Below are 22,943 nucleotides of genomic sequence, written 5' to 3'. Positions count from 1 at the left end.
GGCTACATCAGTCAGCTTTTACTTCAGGCCACAATACGAACAGAAAGAAAGCTACCCCACACCTATTGTAAAATGCGTTTCTCTTTACCTGCTGACTGTCATGCATGCAGCATCACCAATGAGAGCCGCTAGCAAACCTGCTAATGCACTACACCTAACCGTCAGATTGCACAGGAACCATAGTCATAGATAAGAAATACCAGGCAGACAGCAGTCATAATTATACATTTACTACTACAGGCAAAGGAAGCTAGCAACTAGCAAATGGATACGTCACAAAATGGCACCCCATTCCATATAGTGCACTACTTTTAACCAGACCACCCTACGTCTTGTGTTACCAACTGGAAATAATGCTTCCATCCAATTCTGCCCTACTGCAGTTTATCCACTATGGCTCTATCATACAGGTTCATTCACATGCTGATGAGAAGCATGACCTTGATGTGCAGGGGGCTTCAAAAGAACACGAGCGCTCTCGGCAAACACGCCGCGGCTATTTCGAGGGCGCGTCCAAAACCCAAATAAAGAGCATGTATTCAGCTGTTCAGCACGACTCGCAGACAGCCAGCCACCTAGGTTACACAGTATCCAATCCACTCACTATCACACAAGCCAGGGAACTAGCTAGGGCCTAAAGAAAATACAAAATAAAATGTTTTTAAAAAAAGATGGAAGAACACTTCCCCTCAGGAAACAAATACTAGTCGTCCCTTAGAAACAAAAGAAACAGATTACTAAAAAGGGGAACATTTATTTGAGCCTTCGCTTTTAGGTATTGAAATTGGCATGTAAGTGGCGTGCGTCATATTCATTAGGCCCCAAACGGAAGAAAATGGATTGAAACAAGGGGCAACTACTTGCACCTGTCCAATTGGGACAATTACTTATGGGGGACATTGGTTGTTGGTCTTTTAGCATTTCGGCCACTGCACACAGGTACAGCAGCACTAAACATGACGTGTGTGAAGAAGAGCAGCAGGGGGTTTCCTGGACACAAATTAATCTCCAGTGAAAGTACATTAGTCCAAGACTAGGCTTAATCTCTGTCCGGGAAACAGCCACTAGAACTTGTTCCAATGCAACTAGATTAGCAATGTGTCACTAGTGGATCAAAATTGCAAAGATGTCAATAACGCAGTCATATTTCCTAAGGACTAGTCAGATCCCAAGGTCCTTTGTGACAGGATGGGTATGTTTTAGTACAGTTTGTTCCTCACAGCTGACTAGCAGTGAAAGAATGTCCCAGTAAGCTCTCTTTGTTCTCTGTACGGTGGCCACTTAACTATTTCATCCAGTCCCGCCTCCCTGTAAAGCAGCGATTCTCAACTGGTAGGTCCAAGGTTTTGAATGGGTCGTGAGTGGTTTCACTTTTATTGATTTTTTATTATACAGCAGTCTGAATTTAAATGACTAAAACCAGGTATTAAAAATGTGTAGAAATAATGACCCTATATATATATATATATTTTTTTTTTTTATTTAACCTCTGAACTACTTCAATCATAGTATTTTCAATATAGAGTTATTTATTTAGCAGATTTGGTTGATTTTGGAGTCTCAAACCAGAATATGGGCAAAATTGAATTATTGACAATAAAAAAAGGTGGGACTGTTGTTCCCTTGCCATATAATTAGCACATTTACTGTCAATATAGAATTAAACAGTTTCCCAGACCGCATTTTGACAAAAATAAATTAAATCACGATGTGAATATTGGATCGCAACTAAGACAACCTGGTTCAATTTGGGTCCTGAAGCAAAACCAGCTGAGATCCACTGCTGTAAAGTGGGTTCTTTAAGAGTTGGAGCCTGCATTATGCCAACAAGGGCCAGCAAGAGGCCTCTATTCAGCCTGGAGACATGCAACGCAGCCACTCAACTCAAAACACTGGCCCTCTCTCTCAGCAGGCAGGGATGCAGGCAACAGCCACCCGATACCTCATAGCAGAGAAACACACATGGCCTCAAGTATTGCTTTGCCAAACTCATGTGTAGTTACAAAGTGCGGCTATGGTAAGAGACTATTGGCGACAGTAATGGCCATTGTTTGGTCCATTACCCTCAGCTTTTAAACCGTAGATAGGAGTTAGTGATGGTACAACGGTGTGTGGTGGAACTATGGAGGACTATTCCATGGGAGCTACAGTAATATCTAACAAGATTTCTGCACTGTCGGAACTAGAAGCACAAGCATTTCGCTACACTCGCATTAACATCGGCTAACCATGTGTCTGTGACCAATAAAATTTGATATAAACAACACAAATACATTGTCAGACTATTTTCTCAACTCCTCTCTCAAGAGAAATTGTGTACATTGGCGCAGTGGAGTGTAGTACAAGGGGGGCTGTGTGTGAGTGTTTGAGTGTGTGTGTGCGCATCTAGGCATGCGAGTGTGTAGATCCATGCACTTGTGCTTGTGTTTTTGTGTGTCCATGCACATGTACTGTATGTGTGTGTTTGCACGTGCATGTGAGTATAGGCCCAACCTGGAAGAGCCTGGTGAAGATGTCAAACTCGAAGACGGAGATGTAGTCGTTGCAGGCAAGGTCGATGGTGGACTTGAGGGCCATGGCTTCCAAGCCGGAGCTGATGGGGTGGAACTCGTGCAGTGCCTGCCGGAACACCTTCCAAGGCACTATCGTCCTTAAAACACATCATCGGGACAACATGTTTACTATACTATACCCATTGAGTTGAACAAGCAACGTCGCTGCATTGTATTAAACCTTCCCCGTTGTTGCACTTACGGTGTCCGATCCCACTTCTGATTCTACCCTGAATATGGACGTTCCAAACATGTTATTCGCTAGAGTAAAACAATAGTGTTTAGAGCAGGGGTCAGCTGCGACATTAAGCCACGGGCCGATTTTGTAATTGTTTCTGAAGACATTTTTGGTCAGGCCATATGAAATCTTGTGGGCTAAATTTGGCCAGCTGCTTTTCCTGGTTCTGAGTGTTTATGGTGACTGACAAAAAGAGTTTGGTTTAGAAAAAAAAAAAAAAAAGAGACTTATTAACTACTTTCTATCTGTTTACCTAGGCTACCTCACGTAGCTTGAAACATCAAAGCAATTTCTTACCTCCAGTTTCCATCATGTGGTGCATAAATATATCCAATCTTACCACTTAAATGTTAAATACTTTCACTATGACTGGCTAGCGAGCTGTAAATGTCAACTTTTGTAGAGAGCAGAGGTGGACTCACTTGTCCCCAAATGATCTTCTCCAGAACTCGGCGGCGTCAGCCTTGGTGATTCTGAAGTTATCCCCCTGGAACAGGCCGTTGGGGAAGATGGCTTTGAGCTCAGCCAGCATGTGACTGAAGATCAGCGACAACTTAGTCAGGTTCCGTCTACAGAAGAGGAACAGAGAGAGAGAGAGAGAGAGTATTATCCAACTTGACGTTGGATGTTTCCTCACCCTGAAAGTAGTCTTATGGGCCAAGACAAACTTAAGAAAGCACGTGATAGCACAGTGAGGGATTGTGCGAGGCTCTTGGGGGGGGTGGGGGCTGGGAAAATTGACATGCACAAGAGAGCGCGAGACTGTGGCGGCAGCGTCTCACCCTCTCTCCAATGCCAGCACAGATGAAGGATGGGGAAGGGAGTGTACGGGGATAGAGGAGAGGACAGAGCCTTATGATGAGCTCGAAAAAGACAGAGTGAGGATACAGACACCCTGCCAAATTGTGTGAGCGTGTGCGCGCGCCTGTGGGGGCATTTTTTGACACTCAACTGCCAAAATGAGAAGAAAAAGAAATGTAGCCTCTTTTTCTTTGTGAATGGCTTTCCAGCTAAGCCTTTGAGTGAGGCGAGGCCTTCTGCAGCAGAAGAAGCCCATCTGCCCTGCGCCGTCCCCCTCGTCACAACCCATGCAAAACTAAGTCCGTCTTCCAATTCAATTCTCTAATCCCTCCTTCACACTTTCCAGTTTAAATTTCAAATTCAACCAATGGGCTTAATTTAAATCACAACAATTTATTTTCCACTGGAAAATTATGCCAATTATGAGTGCCCACATTTCGAGAAGGGGCCGTCCTGTTGGTGAGGTTGACATTACTGACCCTAGCTAACCGAGTGGGCAGTGATGGCAAACAGAAATCGTACATTGGATTCACCTTCACACACACAAACAGTTTGTGTGAGGGTAGTCTTGCGATGCCATACCGCTAAAATCACGCCACTGTCACGCCTCCCTTCGAAGTCTTGCTAAAATTATCTGAATGGTCTGCTGGCTCCCAGCGGGAAGATTTATGATTGGTTGCCACATTTCAAGACCCCTCCCTCCACATGCTGTTGGTGCTCTGTGTTATGTTCATCACCGTTTTCAGACCAGGAAGGACACATTTTGCAGAGTTGCTCCGTATGCTAGTTTGCACAATTGGAGTTCCGCCCAAGCACACCGAGTGTCCACCTCATTTTACAATTTTTCTGCCATGAACTTCCCCTGGCTTCCAGTTTTAAGAAAGCCTGGTTCTTGACAAGGCTAGTGTGAGGGCATTGCTCTGTAGGTGGCAAAGTGCCCTCGGTGAAGCACAACTGTGTCCCGTCACTGGCATAGGGTATGCCTTGTGTGTGAGAGAGACTAGTGTGCATGTGTCTAGTCACCATTAAGGGTCACATTCTACAAAACAATGAGTTAAAATGCCAATCCCGAGAGTGATGTAGCTTATGAGTTTACAGTGCGCCTGCCAGTGTGTCTGTTGTACGTGTGTCCTCGTATCTCTGACTAGGGTAGAACTTGGTGCTACAACGCTTGCTCTGTATTTCTGTGCGCGGCTGGGCATGGCTCCAATGCTACAAGGCTAGGCCAAGAGAGGCAGGGAGCCCTAACCTTTAAAACGCATCTCCTGTATGTTGTTTGATACAGAGACTAGCCTAGTGGACAGTGGAGACGACACACTGCTTCCCTATTCCTATCCTATCAGAGGGCAAGGTGGCGCTATTAACACATTGTTTAGGCTTATCATATCCTCTCAGATCCCCACAAGCGCATATAGACTAGTCCTCTACTCCTCTGTCTGTATGCGTCATCTGCTTTAACTCAAAACCAGTGTTCACAGATACAACAATAGCACCGAACGAAAGTTAGTTAGAAAGTCCAAAAGACTACGCCAACAACTTAAAAAAAATAAAAAAATAAAAAACACACAACCCCATTCATTATTTAAGGACATTCCTTTTCGTCTGAAAAACCCAAGGACATCGTTAGCCAGAGCGAAGAGAAGAGAAAAGGGAGGAGAGAAAGAGAAAAGGGAGAGAAAGAGAAAAAGGAGAGGAGAGACAGAAAAGGAGAGGAGAGACAGAAAAGGAGAGGAGAGACAGAAAAGGAGAGAAAGAGAGATAATGTTTGAGTAAATGCAACCTCAGTGCGTGGGCGGCTGGGTGTTTTGCTAACCCCGGCGAGGCATTTCTTTTTCTGCGTCCCAAATGGTACCCTATTCCCTATATATTGCACTACTTTTGACCAGCGCCAATGGGGCTCTGGCCAAAAGTAGTGCACTATATAGGGAATAGGGTGCGGTTTGGGACAGATACATTTTCTTATTCTGCATGAGCTACAGTAGTTTACCCGCAGACACATATGCCCCCTCAATCCACCGCGACAACAGAGCATAGATCTCCGCTGTTTCCGTGGCAATGGGCCAAGCTATCCCTGGATACGGCGCTCGTGGTGACGCCCTCCTCCTATAAGGGCCTGACCTTTGACCAGCAGCTGGCTGCTCCCTTCCCATTTCCTGTTTTCTGCGATAGAAGGCGAGAAATTTAAAGCGGCGGTCCACTTGAAGCCAATTACTGGCGAACGGACGGTCTGGGGGACTAAATCACAGTGGCTGGTGGCACTACACATTAGGCCTACCTGACAAATCGGGGAGAGGGGGATTGACATGTTGTAAGCCTGGTGGTAGGCCACACTCTCAATGCAATACAATGTAGCAGTCGGGCTGTCTGTGAACTAGGACCCTCAGCACCCACCGTGCAGCAGCAACACAATAGTCATAGACACTTCTACAGAGAAAAACATCACAACCACACTGGGTTCCCCTTTCATCACAGTCATCACATTATACATTTAACTCTCCGGAACTGGCTGCTCACCGGATCTCTGTCAGGAAACAGCAGTGACAGCAGACTTACGCACACAAACAAGTGCGCTTGAGTGCACACACGCACACACAGAGACATACTTTGACTGACACATCCTGATGCACCAACGCAAAACATAGAGGCTCACTTTTTTTATTAACTGTTTAATAATATCATCCACCCTGATAAAGACTGAAAGACACGAGTCGCCGCCTGACCCCTGACCCCTGAAAAAGTTCCACTGGAAAAGTGCTAACAGTGTTAGCGAAAGCAACCGATGCGTAATCTTACCATTTCCTGTCTAAATAGCCTTACATCGCCTATTTGCTGTGTCCCCAGGTCAAATAAGGAACTGTTTAAAGCCTAATGTTCCTCATAACCCAATAGGAGAACTATACGGTCTATATTATTTTGAAACTGGCAGCAGTATGCCATAAATAAACGATGCAGTGTTGCCTCAGTGTGTGCATACGTGCGTGCGTGTGTGTGTGTGAGAGAGAGAGAGAGCGAGAGATCGGGCTAGGGGTGATGTGCAGGCCAGTGTAACTCAAGCTGAAACGGAGCCCAGGAAGCGTTAAGTGCATTTCCATTCACAGCGGCGCTAACAGTTTGGCCTGCATGATGGGTAAAAGGCCCGTCAGTCGAGGGCATTTCACAAAGCCAAATTAAGTCAGACTCAGAGCAGACAACTGGCATGGTCCCTAATGGCCTAATGTGCAATAAAAAAATGTGTGTCCAAAATGGCACCCTGTTCACTGCATAGCACACTTCTTTTGACCAGGGCCCATAGGGCTCTGGTCAAAAGCAGTGCACTAAATAGGGAATAGAGTGCCATTTCGGGCGCAACGCAACATGAATACATTTTAGACTGCTCGACAAAAGAAAAAATCTCGGCCGACCGTCAGCCTATCGACCAAACAATAAACCAGTCGACTAAACTGGGTCAGCCCTACCTGTATGGCAATACGTTGAGAAGTTAAATATAAAGGATATGCGAACTTCGCGAGGTGGAATTGAGGTACAGTAAGGGTAGCAGACTACAGGTGCAATGCTTAACCATCTGAAAGGGACCGAGACCAAAACCATTGCTGGCAGCTGTATTGTAAATTCACATGGAATACTAGGATTTTTTCTTATTGTTCTTATGGACAAATGTTAAAAAATAAATAATAATAATTTAGATGCTGTTTAAACATTAAGAAAAGTTTTCCATTTCTCACATCACGACCAACCACAAATTGTCTGTCTGATCTGACAGAACTCATCAAGAAATAGCCCAAAATCCTCAGACATAACAGTATTGGAGTTATATATTAGTAACTGCTGGTACATGAAGTGGCAAAGAATGTCAAATTCAGCAGCCTAAAACACAGGGGCGGCAGTTAACCTACTGGTTAGAGAGTTGGGCCAGTAACCGAAAGGTTACAAGATCAAATCCCTGAGCTAACACGGTAAAAATCTGCTGTTCTGCCCGTGAACAAGGCAGTTAACCCACTGTTCCTAGGCCGTCATTGTAAATAAGAATTTGTTCTTAACTGACTTGCCTAGTTAAATAAAGGAGAAATAAGCAGACCCAGAGTGATGCTACAGTATGCAAAACGTAGGCTCTCTCACATTCTCTGCATGTGCCCTAAAAATGTACACATCCTTTGGAATGATAGTTATCCGGCAGTGCATTTCCCTATTGCTGGAATTGATCCGTTTGCACAGACCTTTGCCAGCAGATAAGATGGGAGAGATAGTCAAAGCCAATAGCCTGCTCCTGAGTGAGGAACTATTGTTTTACCAGCAGGCTGGCATAGAAAATGGGAAAGTCATACTTTATCTTGGGTCAGGGCTTTGAGGGACAAATTTAGCAACTGGCACATGCCCTCTGCAAACAGAGGGATGTTGTGGTACTAATGCAGGCAGGGACATGAACTTGGCATGATACCACAGAGTTCCGGCAGCACAGACAGGAGGCAGAGGAGCCCCTTTTCATAGCAGCTACATACGACAACTGTTTTGTCAACATTCGCAAAGCTATCAAATAAAACCATTTGCAATAGTTTTGTCTGCTTATTTAGAGAAGAGACTGAATATGTCATAGTAAGGTGGCATTAGAAGCGATGGACACAACAAAAGGGGTTGTGTGAGCCACTATCAGGGACGTGCAGACTAGCTTGAGTCTGCCAGGTGCAAGAAGATATGGGAGGCTTCCTCTGTCTGCAGAGAGAAAGGAGAGCACAGAGACAGTGAGTGTCTGCAGTAGTGAGGAAGATGAAGTAGGAGGCCCATGGCCAATCATGCAGATCCTTCTCCCAACATCACTGGGGTCCCACCATCTGCAATACCCTCGGCTGTAGCCAGCGGAGGCTGCAACAGGCAGCAGGAGGCTGTAAAGGGGCTGCATGAATGTAGATGGAGTCCTTCCTTTTAATGTTGATCTGAAAACATAAATCCAACAGGGCCAGGATCATGGGCATGTGGTGGGGTGAGAGGAGGAGAGAGCAGCCACGCTAAAAAGGAAAGTCACACTCCTGTTCTGGTTTCCTGCCCCGTGAAAACGGGGTTTGGAGTTAAAGAACAGCCTTGTCTCACGCTTCGGACTGCAGATGGATTACCCCTTCCGCCCCAGGACGATTCTCCTGTTGCCCAAATGACACCCCATTCCCTACATAGGACCTGGTTAAAAGTAGTGCACTATATTGGGAATAGAGTTCCATTTGGGAACCAGCCCTCCTCTCCCCCCAGGATATATTAACTACCAGCAGTCAGGATGGAGTGCTGGTCAGGGGCTTAGCCAAGGAAGCAAGATCAAACGGCAAAGCTCAGGGAGGTCTGAACAATATCCGGATATAGGGGAGGTTGGAAGGGCCTATTTCTGCACACATTGATCAACTCCATACTCAGTGTGGACTTTGCGGTTATAAACAGGCTAGCGTTTGCTGTGCTCCTTCTCCCTGTTGCGCGCACCCCCCCCTCTCTCTGAGCAGGGTAGAAATGGCACTAGGTGGCCTGTGAGAAAGAGGAAAAGGAAGCTCGCAGTCTACCGGGAAGAAACTGTGTGGTGCGCACAGTGCGTGACAGTGTCACTGTTAATCATTAGTTCCCTTCTAGCAGCTCACAGCCAACACTTCACCCCCTCACACACAGCAGCGTCGCAGCTAGACTCCCATGTCAGGCCACCGCCGCACAAAAAGCACAACTCAAATTAACAAAAGGCTTTCAGTCTACCGTGGTTGTGGTAATCAACCAGCAATAGTCAGAACGCTGAATGCAAATATGACAAACTACGAGGGCTGTGTGTCAGTATGTCTGTGTGCAAGATGAGCAAAAAATATTTGTACTGCTCAAATCTAAATATGGAGGGCCGGACGCCAAAAAATCATCATAAATAGAAGAGCAAATTTTGCGGCGGTAATATTGTGGAGAAGTCTGCAGGGCATCTCAGCACCACATCCACCCAGTGTCGCTCTGTGTACTGCAACGGTCTGAGAAGAAACAACCATGTGGGACGACCATGTGATCATCATATCATTCATAGCTAGCATCCGTCATTTTTCACTAAATGGTGCTCAATCTTTATCAACAACCAGAGGAAAGGGAATAGCTAACATTTTGTCGCTACAGGAAACTATTTAAGTCGAGGCTGAAGCTAACACTGTATCAAACTGTTCTAACCATCTCCATCCTATCCAGGAGGAAAGAGAGTGGTACGTAGGGCTCTACAGTGCGACCATTTTACTTGCATATGCTCCTAAATATTTAGCTGTGCGACCTGGAATGTTAATTTAGGAGCACTAGCTTTAATACGTCAAACATTTTTCATTGTGCTCCTAAATTTCTGTGTGTCCACCTACATCCCTGCAAGCCCCGCCTCTCCCATCTCCTCATTGGTTTTTAGGAGCATATACCCACGTGGGTGATTGAAAGACGAGGTCCACACTCCAGTCCAGTTGGTGGTGGTAATGCACCTTAAAAAGTTGGTTGCCAACTGCCATAAAAAGCCCAAAGAAGAAGCCTTAAGGAAGAGACATTACTAGAAACAACAGTTTACCCTTTTATCTGTGGATTAATTGTCAAAGTAGAGGACCTTACGTATTTCAGGTAAAAATAAAAACCCACTGTTTATATCCCAGGACAAATTAGCTAGCAACAGCAAGCTAGCTAGCTAAATGGCCATGATTGTTTCATGTGTTTCGACCGGTCCCCAAATGAATATAGTTGATTCAGAGTTCGTTTTGATATTTCAACCTCTGTGTCCTGATCGCGTCTGGTGTGGGTGGACCAAAAATCAACATGCGCGTGCCCGGTTTAGTCAGCAGGTAAGGCACACCGTGCTAAGAGCCCTGGTATGGGAGGAGTGTCACACAGCTAAGGCCGTTTGCGGCTGTCTAACACACTAACCACGCTACTGGGCTAGAGCTTACTCACTGAAGCCCTTCTCTAGGCACAATAGCGCTCTTTGTCTCTGGTCCCTGTATGTGGGGGGGAGCTTCATCGGTTACTACCAGCTCCGGCTCTAGAACCCACTCGCTCTGTAATAAAGTGATGATGAAAATGTATTTCACAAAGGAGTGGTTAAGACTGTTCAAATGGGCCCATTACTTAATGCTAATTCAATTAGGGGGAAGACAAGAGGAATGTGAGCTGAGCCTCCTCCTCTCCCGTAGTTTCAGCACAAGGAGACTCATTGTCCAAAAAAACAGAAGCCATGCAAAACTACAGGCAGAGAGTCATCGCTACTCTGATTCATTGCATTAAAAGGAGGAACGTAACCACCGTTTTCATAAAAGTTTTAAAAAAGGGTTGTGTTTTGAGTAGATTGGAGATGAGCTCAGGGGTCCAACTTGTGTCAGTTAACGGAGAAAATATTTGGCCACATCCTGCCATTGATACTTGATACTTAACTCAAGCCATCAGATTCATGCTCCCACTGCGTGTAATCTGTTGAGCTGGGAGAGGCTTGGAGTGTGTCCAGCAATAAGTTAGAAATGTGCAAATCAAGCTTCATTGTCATTTTTAACTGTATAACCTGGGGCCATAGTTATCAAGCATCGGATTAGGAATTATATGGGGTGCCGTTGGCAAAGTAGAATAGACCATTTTTACAGGCTATTTCCCCAACCAGATATACCAAATCCTGCATTTCTGACAGGATTTATAAAATGTCATCAAAATGAACATGCTTGTTCAACTTTGCTAAAGGCACTGCATACAATTCCCTTCTCTGAGATGCTTGAATAATTTGGCCCCTGAGCTACAAATCATAAAAGGGAAAATATGATATTGGTCATGTAAAAAGATGCTAGACTACATTTTGATTAGCAGTGTTTGTTAAATTGATACAATTTAAGGCCAAGTGGCAAACAAAATTGCAGGCACTAGGGATGGGTGTGTGAACATGCAGGTCTGTTCAGATAAGATGTAGTCATTGTTTGTCTGTAAGTTGATCGTATGTGTAGGTTTGTACTGTATATGGAGTGATTTTTTGTTGTTGATGTTATTCAAAAACTAAAAAAGGTGTTAAGACTACATTTTGTATTTTTGCAATTTCTTTAGCTCCTTATAACCCTCAAGTCTGTGGGATACTAACGGCAAAGCCTGTGAACACAGAGACAGACAGAACACAGGCAAATAGATCAGCGTCATCCTGACCACAAATGTTCACTTGTACCAACCACAGCACCCTTCTCTTTGGCTGTTACTCAGTAGAAGCCTAAATTGCTCCACTTTAAGAAGGTGCAGAAACGTACCCACCGATGAGATCTAACCCTACACCTGCCTGCTATGACAGGGAGGGGTTCAGCACACAAAAACAAACAAACAAATTCAGAGCCTTTTCACACTATTGTGCCGTCCCAAACCGTACTGGCTCAGATAGTTGCTTTTCGACATGTTCCTTCAAATCACAGTTCCTGGACTTATGGTGGATGTGTAACCAAGGCCAGCACCGTAAAGCTCGGCTTAGCTCTGGGCTAACGAAAGGGTTAATATTCTGGTAGTGAATGAACTGAGCGTCATCTAACACAGGTCAGAGTGCAACCTCACAGGAACATTTCAGGAGGAGGATGAGACGGCCCAATTCTCGCACTCGTTGTACAAAAACAAAAAGGCACTTATCTTGATGTCTCGGAACCAAAAATATCAGGAAATGGCAAATTGTGAGACCAAGAAGTATTTTAGGAAAAGTACCTACATTTCATCAACAACGAGTTCGATTTCCACCTCAATCTCCAAAAACGTCATCCTCTCACCTGGGCTGCGAGTTCTCCTCATACATGCGCTCCTTGCCCTCCTTGAACAGGCTGATGGTCTGCTTGGTCTTCTTGGTCAGGTTCTCCATGAAGACGCGGAAATACTCGTTGTCGCCTAGCGTCTCCATCTTGCCCTCGTAGCGGGACAGGATGGTGCGGAGGTGCTGGTAGGTGTCTGGCAGCAGGTCCAGGATGTAAGGTGGGCTGTTCTTCAGTGCCAGCTTGGGGTTCTGGCACAGTCGCACCACCTGGATGGAGGGAGAGGATAGGACACATAGGGGAGATGAATCAGCTTACTGAAACAAATGAGAAGCCAGCAACCGTGCTGGAAGAGACTTAGTAGTATGCTAATACATACCAGGGTTGGGATCCATTCCTTTTTAATACAATTCAGGAAGTGAATAAAAATGCTATTTCTTGAATTGAAAAGTTGCACATTGTATTCTATGAAGATCTTTTCAATTCAGGAAGTGAACTGACCACAACCCTGACAAGTACCCAAACATTAACTGAACAAATTAACTTCTGTGCACACTTGAGTGTTTAGCCTACATACACAAGCAGCACTCCTGCACAAAACATAACACGGTCAGTGAAAAGGGGACAATCGATATCACTAAACGAAACTACCGCTGAACACCATTTGACAAATACATCGGTATGATAGTGTGATGACGTGGATTATATTTATCATACCACTTTTCGCCTAAACGTAAAATACTCAAACTCTCTCTGACAAGTAATCACTTGTGCACCAGAGTGTCGCCAGAGCATCAAGTCCAGTAAGGACTAGGGACTACAGGGAAGTGAGAGAGTGAGAAAATCCTCTCGGAGGAGAAGTGGCAGAGCGAGTGAAAGTGCCTGGGAGAGCGAGTGAGAGAGCAGTGCTGAGATAGCAAACCCTGAGAGTCACTAAGTGAGTCTATTTTAAGGCCTTCAAAACAGTGAAGAGAATGAAATAGTCATCTCAGGATTAAAGCTTCCTGTTGGTCTGGTAATAGACGACACACACACACACACGTCTGTCCCTCTCCAATACACAAAGGGAAGGGCTTTGTTTTCTTATGAATCATCATGTCACGGATTGTACATGAGATGATGCTTTTGATGTTTTTACAATTATTTGTCAGACTGTGGCATCTTGCCTGTGCGTTGGTTTGCACTTCCTCAATGTCAATCCCCTCAAGCTACAAACACATCTGGTGGGAAATAATATAGCAAAGCATGACATGCAGCTGAGACTAGGGCTGCTGCGGTGACCGTAACCGTATTACCGCAATTTACATTTACATTACATTTTAATCATTTAGCAGACGCTCTTATCCAGAGCGACTTACAGTAGTGAATACATACATTTCATGCATTTATTTTTTTTGTACTGGCCCCCCGTGGGAATCGAACCCACAACCCTGGCGCTGCACACACACCATGCTGGCGTTGCAAACACCATGCTCTATCAACTGAGCCACAGGGAAGGCCGCAATATTTCTATAGGCTATGCAACTGCAGGAAAAAGAGTGTTGGCTGCTAATAAAAAGTGGAGGCGCCCATCAGCTTTCTATAGGATAGACCTACTATATTTATTTCTCAACTTTCCTAATATTAAGCACATTGCTTATTTACAACAGGATTATAGCCTACCTGGCTGGCATGAAAATAAACCATGGTGAAAAGCGTCCTCCATTCGCTATTTAAGTGTATAGATGACAACCTCTCCCTCAATGTGAGCAAGACAAAGGAGCTGATCCTGGACTACAGGCCCCCATTAACATCGACGGAGCTGTAATGGAGCGGGTCAAGAGTTTCAAGTTCCTTGGTCTCCACGTCACCAACGAACTATCATGGTCCAAACACACCAAGACAGTCGTGAAGAGGGAACGACAACACCTTTTCCCCTTCAGGAGACAAAAGATTTGGCATGGGTCCCCAGATCCTCAAAAAGTTCTACAGCTGCACCATCGAGAGCATCCTGACCGGTTGCATCACCGCCTGGTATGGCAACTGCTCGGCATCTAACCGTAAGGCGCTACACAGGGTAGTGCGTACGGCCCAGTACATCACTGGGGCCAAGCTTCCTGCCATCCAGGACCTATATAATAAGCGGTGTCAGAGGAAAGCCCATTAAATTGTCAGAGATTCCAGTCACCCAAGTCATAGACTGTTTTCTCTGCTATCGCACGGCAAGCAGTACCAGAGCGCCAAGTCTAGGACCAAAAGGCTCCTTAACAGCTTCTACCCCCATGCCATAAGACTGCTGAACAATTAATCAAATGGCCACCGGACTATTTTAATTGGACACCCCCCCCCACTCCATTTGTTTTGTACACTGCTGCTACTCACCATGTATTTTCTATGCATAGTTACTTCACCCCTACCTACATGTACAAATTACCTTAACTTGTACCCCCGCACACTGACCAGCACACCTTGTATATAGCCTGTATTGTTATGTTACTTTTTATTATTATTCATTTATTTTTACTTTAGTTTATTTGGTAAATACTTTCTTAACTCTTCTTGAACTGCACTGTTGGTTTTAAGAAAGCATTTCACGGTAATGTATTTACTTGTATTTGGCGAATGTGACAAATAAAAGTTTGATTTGATATGCATTTTTTCCCCGCATTCTGTTTCGATGCAGGTGTATGATAATGGTCCATTTTAAATCAAAACAAAATGTCACATATATTATTTTGTTTATGTAGTTACGATTAAATTAAGAATAGTCTGATGGGTGACAATATTAGCCCATCACTTGTGAATTATATATTATCACTTGTGAATGATGCCCAGCTTAAGGCAAGAAACAATGCCTTTTTTGTTGTTGACTTTTTTCGAATCATAGTCGCACACCTCATGTAGACTAGCCCATAGGCCTATATGTCTTACTAAGGTTTGCATCACAACTAAAGAGGGCAAATAACTTCTTAAAATTAAGAACATTAATCTGGGGTGTAGAGCCTAAACTGCATATATAAGCAGCGAGTGAGTTTCAAGTTTGGGGAAGCTCCTTTTTCACCATAAAAATTCACCTTTATAAATTATAATAAAAGCAATGCATGCATAATTGCGGTCACTTTTGATAATGGTGTTTCCCCGCTAACGGAACATTTGCGCTTATAGCCTACTACCATGTGTGCATTGCTGCGCTTATAATGTGAAGGAAATAGTCTAATAGTTTATCAACATTTTAAGCTAAACGTTGTTGCGTCAGCCACAATGCATAACAAAGTTTGACGCTAGTGGTTGTATTAATTTGCGATCCATCGTATCCCACAACTGTCCCGGACTATGTTTGGAATATTTAATTCCTCGCACAGAATAGGTCGACTTTTGTAGTATGGGGGATAGTAGATTGACATAGGCTAGTGCTTTTGCTGTTCGTTAGGCCTACTCATCTTGTTGGCTGACGAAAAGTAAATGTGGACAGTTCTTCTAATATCTTAAATATGCACCTCGGAATTGGATAAGGACGTGCGCAATTGCGTCCCCGATGTGTCGGCCTTCACTTATAGCCTGTGAGAAAGACCCCGATCACGTGACGGAGAGGTGTGTGAGTGAGAGACGCTTTGGATAGCGCAGCACACTCAGGGAGAAGGGCACGACGCAGCACTCCGGGCCGTAGAAGGCATGGATTTTTTGGGGGTGCACTACGGCCACAAAGGGGATGCCGCCGTGAAATTCGAGGCATTATCAAGTGCTTGTCAAATTGTGAATGAGAGACTGATGAAGTGTGTACAGCCTGTGGAAAAAAACTAAGCAGAGCTCATGCCTTTCAAGCAACTGTTTTCAAATCATCATTAGAGTCTCATCATGCAGCCTTACAATGTATTAAACATCAAAACATATAGCCCAATGTTTGTAGAACAACTAAAGTTACATTAACAACTCTAAATTAAGCATATAGGAATACCTATTTCTTTGTTAACCGCTCAACACAGAACAGCTGCATGTGCGCACTCCCTCAAATCGTTGAGAAAATATTTATATTTTATTCAGCTTTGTTCAATTGTATTCTTCATACTAGAAAATAATGGCATGGAATTGTAAGCAAATCTTGTCTGCTAAATGAACTAGTGTAGCACACAGCCATTTGGCATAGCCAGATCAGGACCTAACATAAGGACAACTCAGAGTATGCTATCCTGTTCTTCTGAAATAGACTACATTTTCTTTATATCATGGTTCTTTAGACCTGTTTAAAATAAATAATGGATTTATTGTGACAGTGTAGGCTATATTACATGGATTTATTAGACTTTTTTTAAATGACTTGTAGGCTGTGGTAGAAGCAAGGAGATGCTAAATGTGTTTACGTTAATTAACGGTCAATTACCGTGAGACCGACCGTTATTTGCTTAACAATCACCGTCTGACGAAATGTCGTGGCCTCCACAGCCCTAGCTGAGTCACAAACATAAACACATAATCAATGAACACAATAAACATGCGTGCCACAGCATTCTGTGATGAATGAGTAACTTGACCAAAGTGAAACAGGGAAGAGGGCCTATTTTCCCGAAAATAATCAATCATCTACTTTGTCAGCTTCTTCTTTGTGTCCAGTATAAAAGCCCCATCTAAAACAGAGTTATCTATTGTCGACCTTAGACTTACTGGCTACATTCATGTTCAACTTGCACTCAGATAGGTCACTCTCCTAGTGCATTATAAAGAGATACAGGAGCAAACTGTCATGTAATAAAATGGAGAACGTGATTATCGTCTCAATTCTGTACTTGAACCTATTACGTCTATTGAACTCAGTCATCATAAAAACCACCCAAATTCACAATTTGATGCTGAATTGGCCAACCTTCAAATGAACCCACCTAGTCACAGAGCAGGGCTGGTTGCATCTGCTTAGTGAGCTCCAGGCTGATCATATCAGCGGAATAACATGGGGCTCAAAGAAAACACACAGAGAGAAGAGGAGCGAGAGTGAGGAGGAGAGAGAGCAGGAGGGGGTGAGAGATACAGAGCAAGAGAGAGAAACAGAGCAAAATAGAGACAGAAAGCGAAAGAAACAGAGACTTGCTTTGGCAAACATGTTTCCCATGCCAATAAACCCCCTCAAATTAAAATTGAGAGAGAGACAAACACACAGAGAGACAGACAGAAACAGAGAGACACAGAGAGACAGATGCCTGGGCCCTGACATTAAATCTCAGTACGCCATCAAAAGGAACATAAAATTCAACAAACCACCGATCTGTCAAAATTCTTGACTCAGTTATAGAACTATGGTTGTGATGTCTGGGGTCCTCTCACCAATACCAAATTGAGACTCTGCAAAAAATATCCTCTGTGTACAATGTAAAACACCAAATAATGCATGCAGAGCAGAATTAGGCCGATACCCGCTAATCAAAATCCAGAAAAGAGCCATTAAATTCTACAACCACCTAAAAAGAAGTGATTCAATAACAAAGCCATCACCTAGAGAGAGATTAACCAGGAGAAGAGTCCCCTAGGCAAGTTGGTCCTGGGGCTCTGTTCAAACACAAACAGACCCCAGAGAGTCCCAGGACAGCAACTCAAATAGACCCAACCAAATCATGAGAAAACAAAAAAGAGAATTACTTGACACATTGGAAAGAATTAACAAAAAACAGAGCAAACTAGAACGCTATTTGGACCTAAACAGAGAGTACACAGTGGCAGAATACCTAACCACTGTGACTGACCCAAAACGAAGGAAAGCTTTGACTATGTACAGACTCAGTGAGCATAGCCGTGCTATTGAGAGGCCGCCGTAGGCAGACCTGGCTCTCAAGAGAAGACAGGCTATGTGCACACTGCCCACAAAATGAGGTGGAAACTGAGCTGCACTTCCTAACCTCCTGCCAAATGAATGACCATATTAGACACACATTTCCCCTCAGATTACACAGACCTACAAAGAATTAGAAAACAAAAATCTGATTTTCATAAAACTCCCATATCTAGTGGGTGAAATACCACACGGTGTCCTCACAACAGAACAGACTATGGGAGGCGCGTAGTACTACATGCCATCTACATGTGTTCAGTGTAGCCAACTGAGATTTGGGGGGGGGGGGGCTGACAGGTCAGTCAAAGGGGGGTCACAATAAACCCAGATGTGCTCCCAACCCAAGTGCATGAGTCCTGTCAGAGAGCAGATAAGCCTGTAGCCAAGGAAGGGAAGTCCTAGAGTTATCAGTTGGCTAAATGTGCACACACACACACACACACACACACACACACACACACACACACACACACACAGTCGTGGTGGCCTGGACTGAACCAAAAGATTGCCTCTCTGTTCTGCATTCCCCTCCTCCGCTCTCTCGCTAACCTCAGGATCGGAGACTGGGACAGAACCAACCCCCCTCCATACCACTGTGCTCTAGATCATAGGTGCGTCCCCCTACGGGCCCCGGTCAAAAGTAGTGCAATATATATGGAATAGGGTGCAATTCGGGACGTAACCCATGACTGCAGGTTCCTGTTACGATAAAACCACTAAAACATTGACTAGGGACCCAATCAACAACACGGGAAAAGCAGTAAGCCTGTAATAACCCTATACGCCAATTCTATTCATACACTTTTACTGCTTAACTTAGGCAGTTCTATTACAAAACATGCACTGTTGTTTGGGTTGTCCTCATGATATTTGAATGAGCAGATATGCCCCATGCACAGGTTAGCCTAACCGTATGAAGAAAAACATGTATTAAATGGTTAAACCTGATGCAGAAGGGTCAGTAATGATTATTAAACCGTTTTGAAAGAGGGGAAGGACAACCATACTGTACAAATGCTATGAACAATACTTGATAGGATACCAGCTGCAGCAGTAGCAAACAAAGTCTACAAGTGTAATTTGTAAAGTTGTATCCTGCCTTCAAGCACTCACACTATTTGACAGAAACATCGATACTGGGTAACATTCTGCTAAAATCAGCATGCCATAGATCACATAATCGCAGGTTCTACAGTGGTTTTCCTTTCAACAACCCTCCATCGTGGACAAAGTCTTCTATTTCAAAAGGTATTGTGGAGACACACACACACACACACACACACACACACACACACACACACACACACACCAACTACGCCTCAGACAGACTAGACTTTGTGTGTGCCATTGATTGGGAAGCCAAGGTCACTTTCTGAAACAGAAAAGGAGAACTGACATTGCAGTGTCACTTCAGTTTTTCCTGTTTGTGTGAAGTGACCTCTTCTCCATACATCATTTTTAACCTTTATTTAACGGAGTCAATGCAGATGTGCTTGTCTGGTGGAAAGCAATGCAAACTGGCCAACATGTGTCATTATGACAATCTTCAGGGGCTTGGGTTCTTACAGATAAGAGAAAAGAGTGACATATGTGTAGACTACTCCTTGAGAAACAAACACAAAAAAGGCTGTCTTGTCCTCTGAATCACTGTGATAATTGTGTGTGAATCGCACAGGAAACTTGGGGTCAGCCAGCTACATTTTCAAAGAAATGCTGTTGTGAATTGTGCCTCTTGTGAAGTAAAATGTAGCTAATTCTTTATGATGACACGTATTAATTTCCATGCTGCACAATACTCTGGAATTCATGAGTCACTGCTAGAGTAAGTGTTGGATACCAGCAGTTAGATTGTTGTCACATTGTTTGAAAATGATTGTGTTTAACATCTGATCATACAATCACTGATCATTAAAATTACATTTAGCCAGCTAGCTAAATCCCAAATGATGAATAACATTTTACAACCTTATTGCACACCTTTGTCAATGGAATGGATCTTCTGTTGTGAACAGTAAAATATAGCTCGGTGGCTATGGTCAAAGCCCAAGCCTAACTTTGCTCACTTAGCTAGCTGCTATTTTCAAGACCCTACTCTGGTATGATGATTGAGTCACCACCACCATGCAGTCGAGACTTTCTTGGTCAATGTTGCTAACTAACGTTAATTGGCTAGCTAGCTGCCTAGGTAGCTGGCTAACATAGTTAGCAATCCAGCCACCACCAGCATCAAGCTAACTAGCTACAACCATATAGGTAGTTCTAACTAACTTCAACTACCTACATCTTCTGCAGATGAATACAATACATTACATATCATTAACTAGCTAATTTACCACGTTCTCTTCCAGTCGGTGTAGCTACCCCTAGCTAACTAGCTAGCTAGTACTGTAGCTGTCTAGTTAGCGAGCTAGCTAATTAGCTATCTATGCTAGCTTCCTGAGCCACAGATCATCAGCCGGGTAGTTATGACTGCTAGTCACCCACCTTGTCCATTAGTTTCCAGCATTTCTCTACTGTCTTTTTGTCCACGGCCCCTGGCTGGTGATTGGAATGGAGGTGGTGATGGGGCTGAAACGCGTCCTTCATCATTCCGATCAGTCCTCCGCCTTTCTTCAGATTTCCTGCCATATTAGGGTCCACTGAGGTCGGCCAGAGCGACAGTCAAGGCTGGGGGACCGCCCTCCTTCCCCAGTCAGACTAAGCAAAAACTGGGCACCCCCCGGGGAAGACAGCGCCCGAATTGGATTCGAGCGAGGGTCCGTCGGGGGGGGGGAGAAGGGAGTTCTATCGAAACAAGGCTCCCATTAAACCCCCCACCAGTGGTTGGCTCGAGCCTCGGCGACAGTGGGGCAAGCCGCAGCTGGGTGCTCAACAAGGAAAACAACAAAGGTTGGTAAGCAAGCCAATGAGAAGAACGCAGATCCGTCTAGTCGACTAAAAGAAGACAATGCTATCGACTTGTCTATCCGTCTGATATCCGTGTAGATTTAGCTGTATTCTTATTGACAGACCCTGTTTCCTTTTCAGCTGCTCGCTCTTTCCGTCTTCGTTCTTCTCAGTGACGGGAAGTTGCAGCCTGGAGACAGTCAAGAGTCGCTAGCTTGATAATACGCTTACTGTAGAGGAAAAACTGACCGTGGCGCCAATAAACGAACTTAAAAGGACATTTACATAGATAACGAAAATCATTAACACAATAGGAACGGAGACGGGGTGAATTAATACATTTAGAAAACCAACACTGCCAGCAGTTTCCCCCTCTGTGTGCGCAGCCCTTGCTCTTCCTGTTCATCCCCTTCCGTTTGCAGAACCTCTCCCTGCCCTCGTCCCCCGCCTTGCACAAATGTTGCCCCCCAACACCTCCTCCAACTACGCCCTCTTCATGCGCAACCTCGAGATGAAAATACAGGCACGCGCGTCTGTTTTAACAGTGGACTGCATGTTCAAGAGCATCATCAATTATGGTCGGAAATTATTTTCATTTGGCTGTGTAAATTCAGACACATTATTTTAGCACGTTTTTTTTGTGGTAAATTCCTAACAACAACTGAGGCGCCATTCACCTGTGCCAGCTCCTGTGGCATGAACATTATACTTAATGTTGCAGCCTACATAGATGGGTACTCCATGATAAGTGTGCAATTGGCACTAACACGCGTAAGGTTCTGTTTGTACCGTTGTCGTTTCCTCAGCTCTCTCAGATGATAATTCAGGTGTTATATACAGGCAGAGGCTTCAGTTCCGCCGAAGGTAACCGCCCATCCCACCCCCCTGGAAGCCTCTTCCCCAGAGCTAATAATAGATATCACCCGTGCATGTGTGTCCTCTACATTATGCACACATTTTTGTCGTAACCGTCCCTTCACATTTCTCACCGTCAATCGGGAATGATAATTCTTCAAGTTTTACCGGTGAAACGTTCATACAGTATTTGCATGCAAAGCATTTGATATCAGATTTTATTCCCATATGGGAATATGCATTTAGATCTTCTTGAGTTATGTACAGTGTTGTTTCAAAGTAGCCTACAGTGTTGTTTAGAATTATGTACAGTGAGCAAGGTTTAGAGCAGATGGTGTTAAGAAACTAGCATAGGGCTATCTGTGTTTTGTTTCAATCAATGCACATATTTTGCCTATAGAGGCCCACAGTGGAGGTGACATAATACCCATAAATCCTAGGGAAATGGTTTCAATAATTTTTCCACCATTCATTTTTGCCATGGGGGATTTTAGAAACACTTAAAATAAGGGCAGTGTATTGTGTAGGCTTACCCTGGTGTGACATTCTGATAACCATGTAAATGTCTCTCGGCAAGGTGACTTTTATTAATATATTTGTCTCTATTTACTCTCATATTCGAAAATGCTAATAATAAAAATGCTAACGCTAATGATAACTGTCTGTTCAAACAGCTGACAAGCAGCTCAGACACACATACATACCCCACAAGACATTCAACCAGGGGTCTCTTCGCTGTCCCTAAGTCCAGAACAGAGGCTGGGAAATGCACAGTACTCCATAGAGCCATAACCACATGGAACTCTCTTTCACATCAGGTAACTCAAGCTAGGAGTAAAATCTGATTTAAAAAAACAGATAAAACAACACCTCACAGCACAACACTGACTGTGAAGACACACACGCACACACACACACTCAGGTCCGGTCTTGCTTTTCTGCCGCCCTAGGCGAGAGTAAAAAATGCTGCCCCCAAAACTACAATAGTCCCAGTAAGCAATATGACGTTGAAAAGATGTGTAAAATACGTATTTTCCAGACGTTGAAGTTAGGTTAAATTCAGGTTCTGAATGAAAGGTGAAAAGACATATTTTCCG

The 22,943-nt window shown here is 44.1% G+C and overlaps 1 protein-coding gene across 2 annotated transcripts in view; it reads right to left on the bottom strand.

Annotated features, from left to right (window-relative positions):
• Positions 1 to 21,453, bottom strand: part of LOC115205894 (E3 ubiquitin-protein ligase CBL) — a 31,871-nt gene extending 10,418 nt beyond the window's left edge. Inside the window, exons 1-4 of one of the 2 annotated variants that reach the window (XM_029772315.1) lie at positions 20,590 to 21,453; positions 12,333 to 12,580; positions 3,213 to 3,359; positions 2,494 to 2,650 (exon numbers count right to left, since the gene is read on the bottom strand). In XM_029772315.1, the coding sequence (XP_029628175.1) occupies positions 2,494 to 2,650; positions 3,213 to 3,359; positions 12,333 to 12,580; positions 20,590 to 20,733 (696 nt within the window). In that variant the 5' untranslated portion in view covers positions 20,734 to 21,453. The remainder of the gene's footprint in view (positions 1 to 2,493; positions 2,651 to 3,212; positions 3,360 to 12,332; positions 12,581 to 20,589) is intronic. The other variant, XM_029772316.1, reaches the window with a different exon arrangement.
• Between the last annotated feature and the right edge of the window lie 1,490 nt (positions 21,454 to 22,943).

The sequence above is a fragment of the Salmo trutta genome, chromosome 13 (genome assembly GCF_901001165.1).
Source record: "Salmo trutta chromosome 13, fSalTru1.1, whole genome shotgun sequence".
NCBI classification, from domain to species: domain Eukaryota; kingdom Metazoa; phylum Chordata; class Actinopteri; order Salmoniformes; family Salmonidae; genus Salmo; species Salmo trutta.
This window is presented reverse-complemented; position numbering and strand designations above follow the sequence as displayed.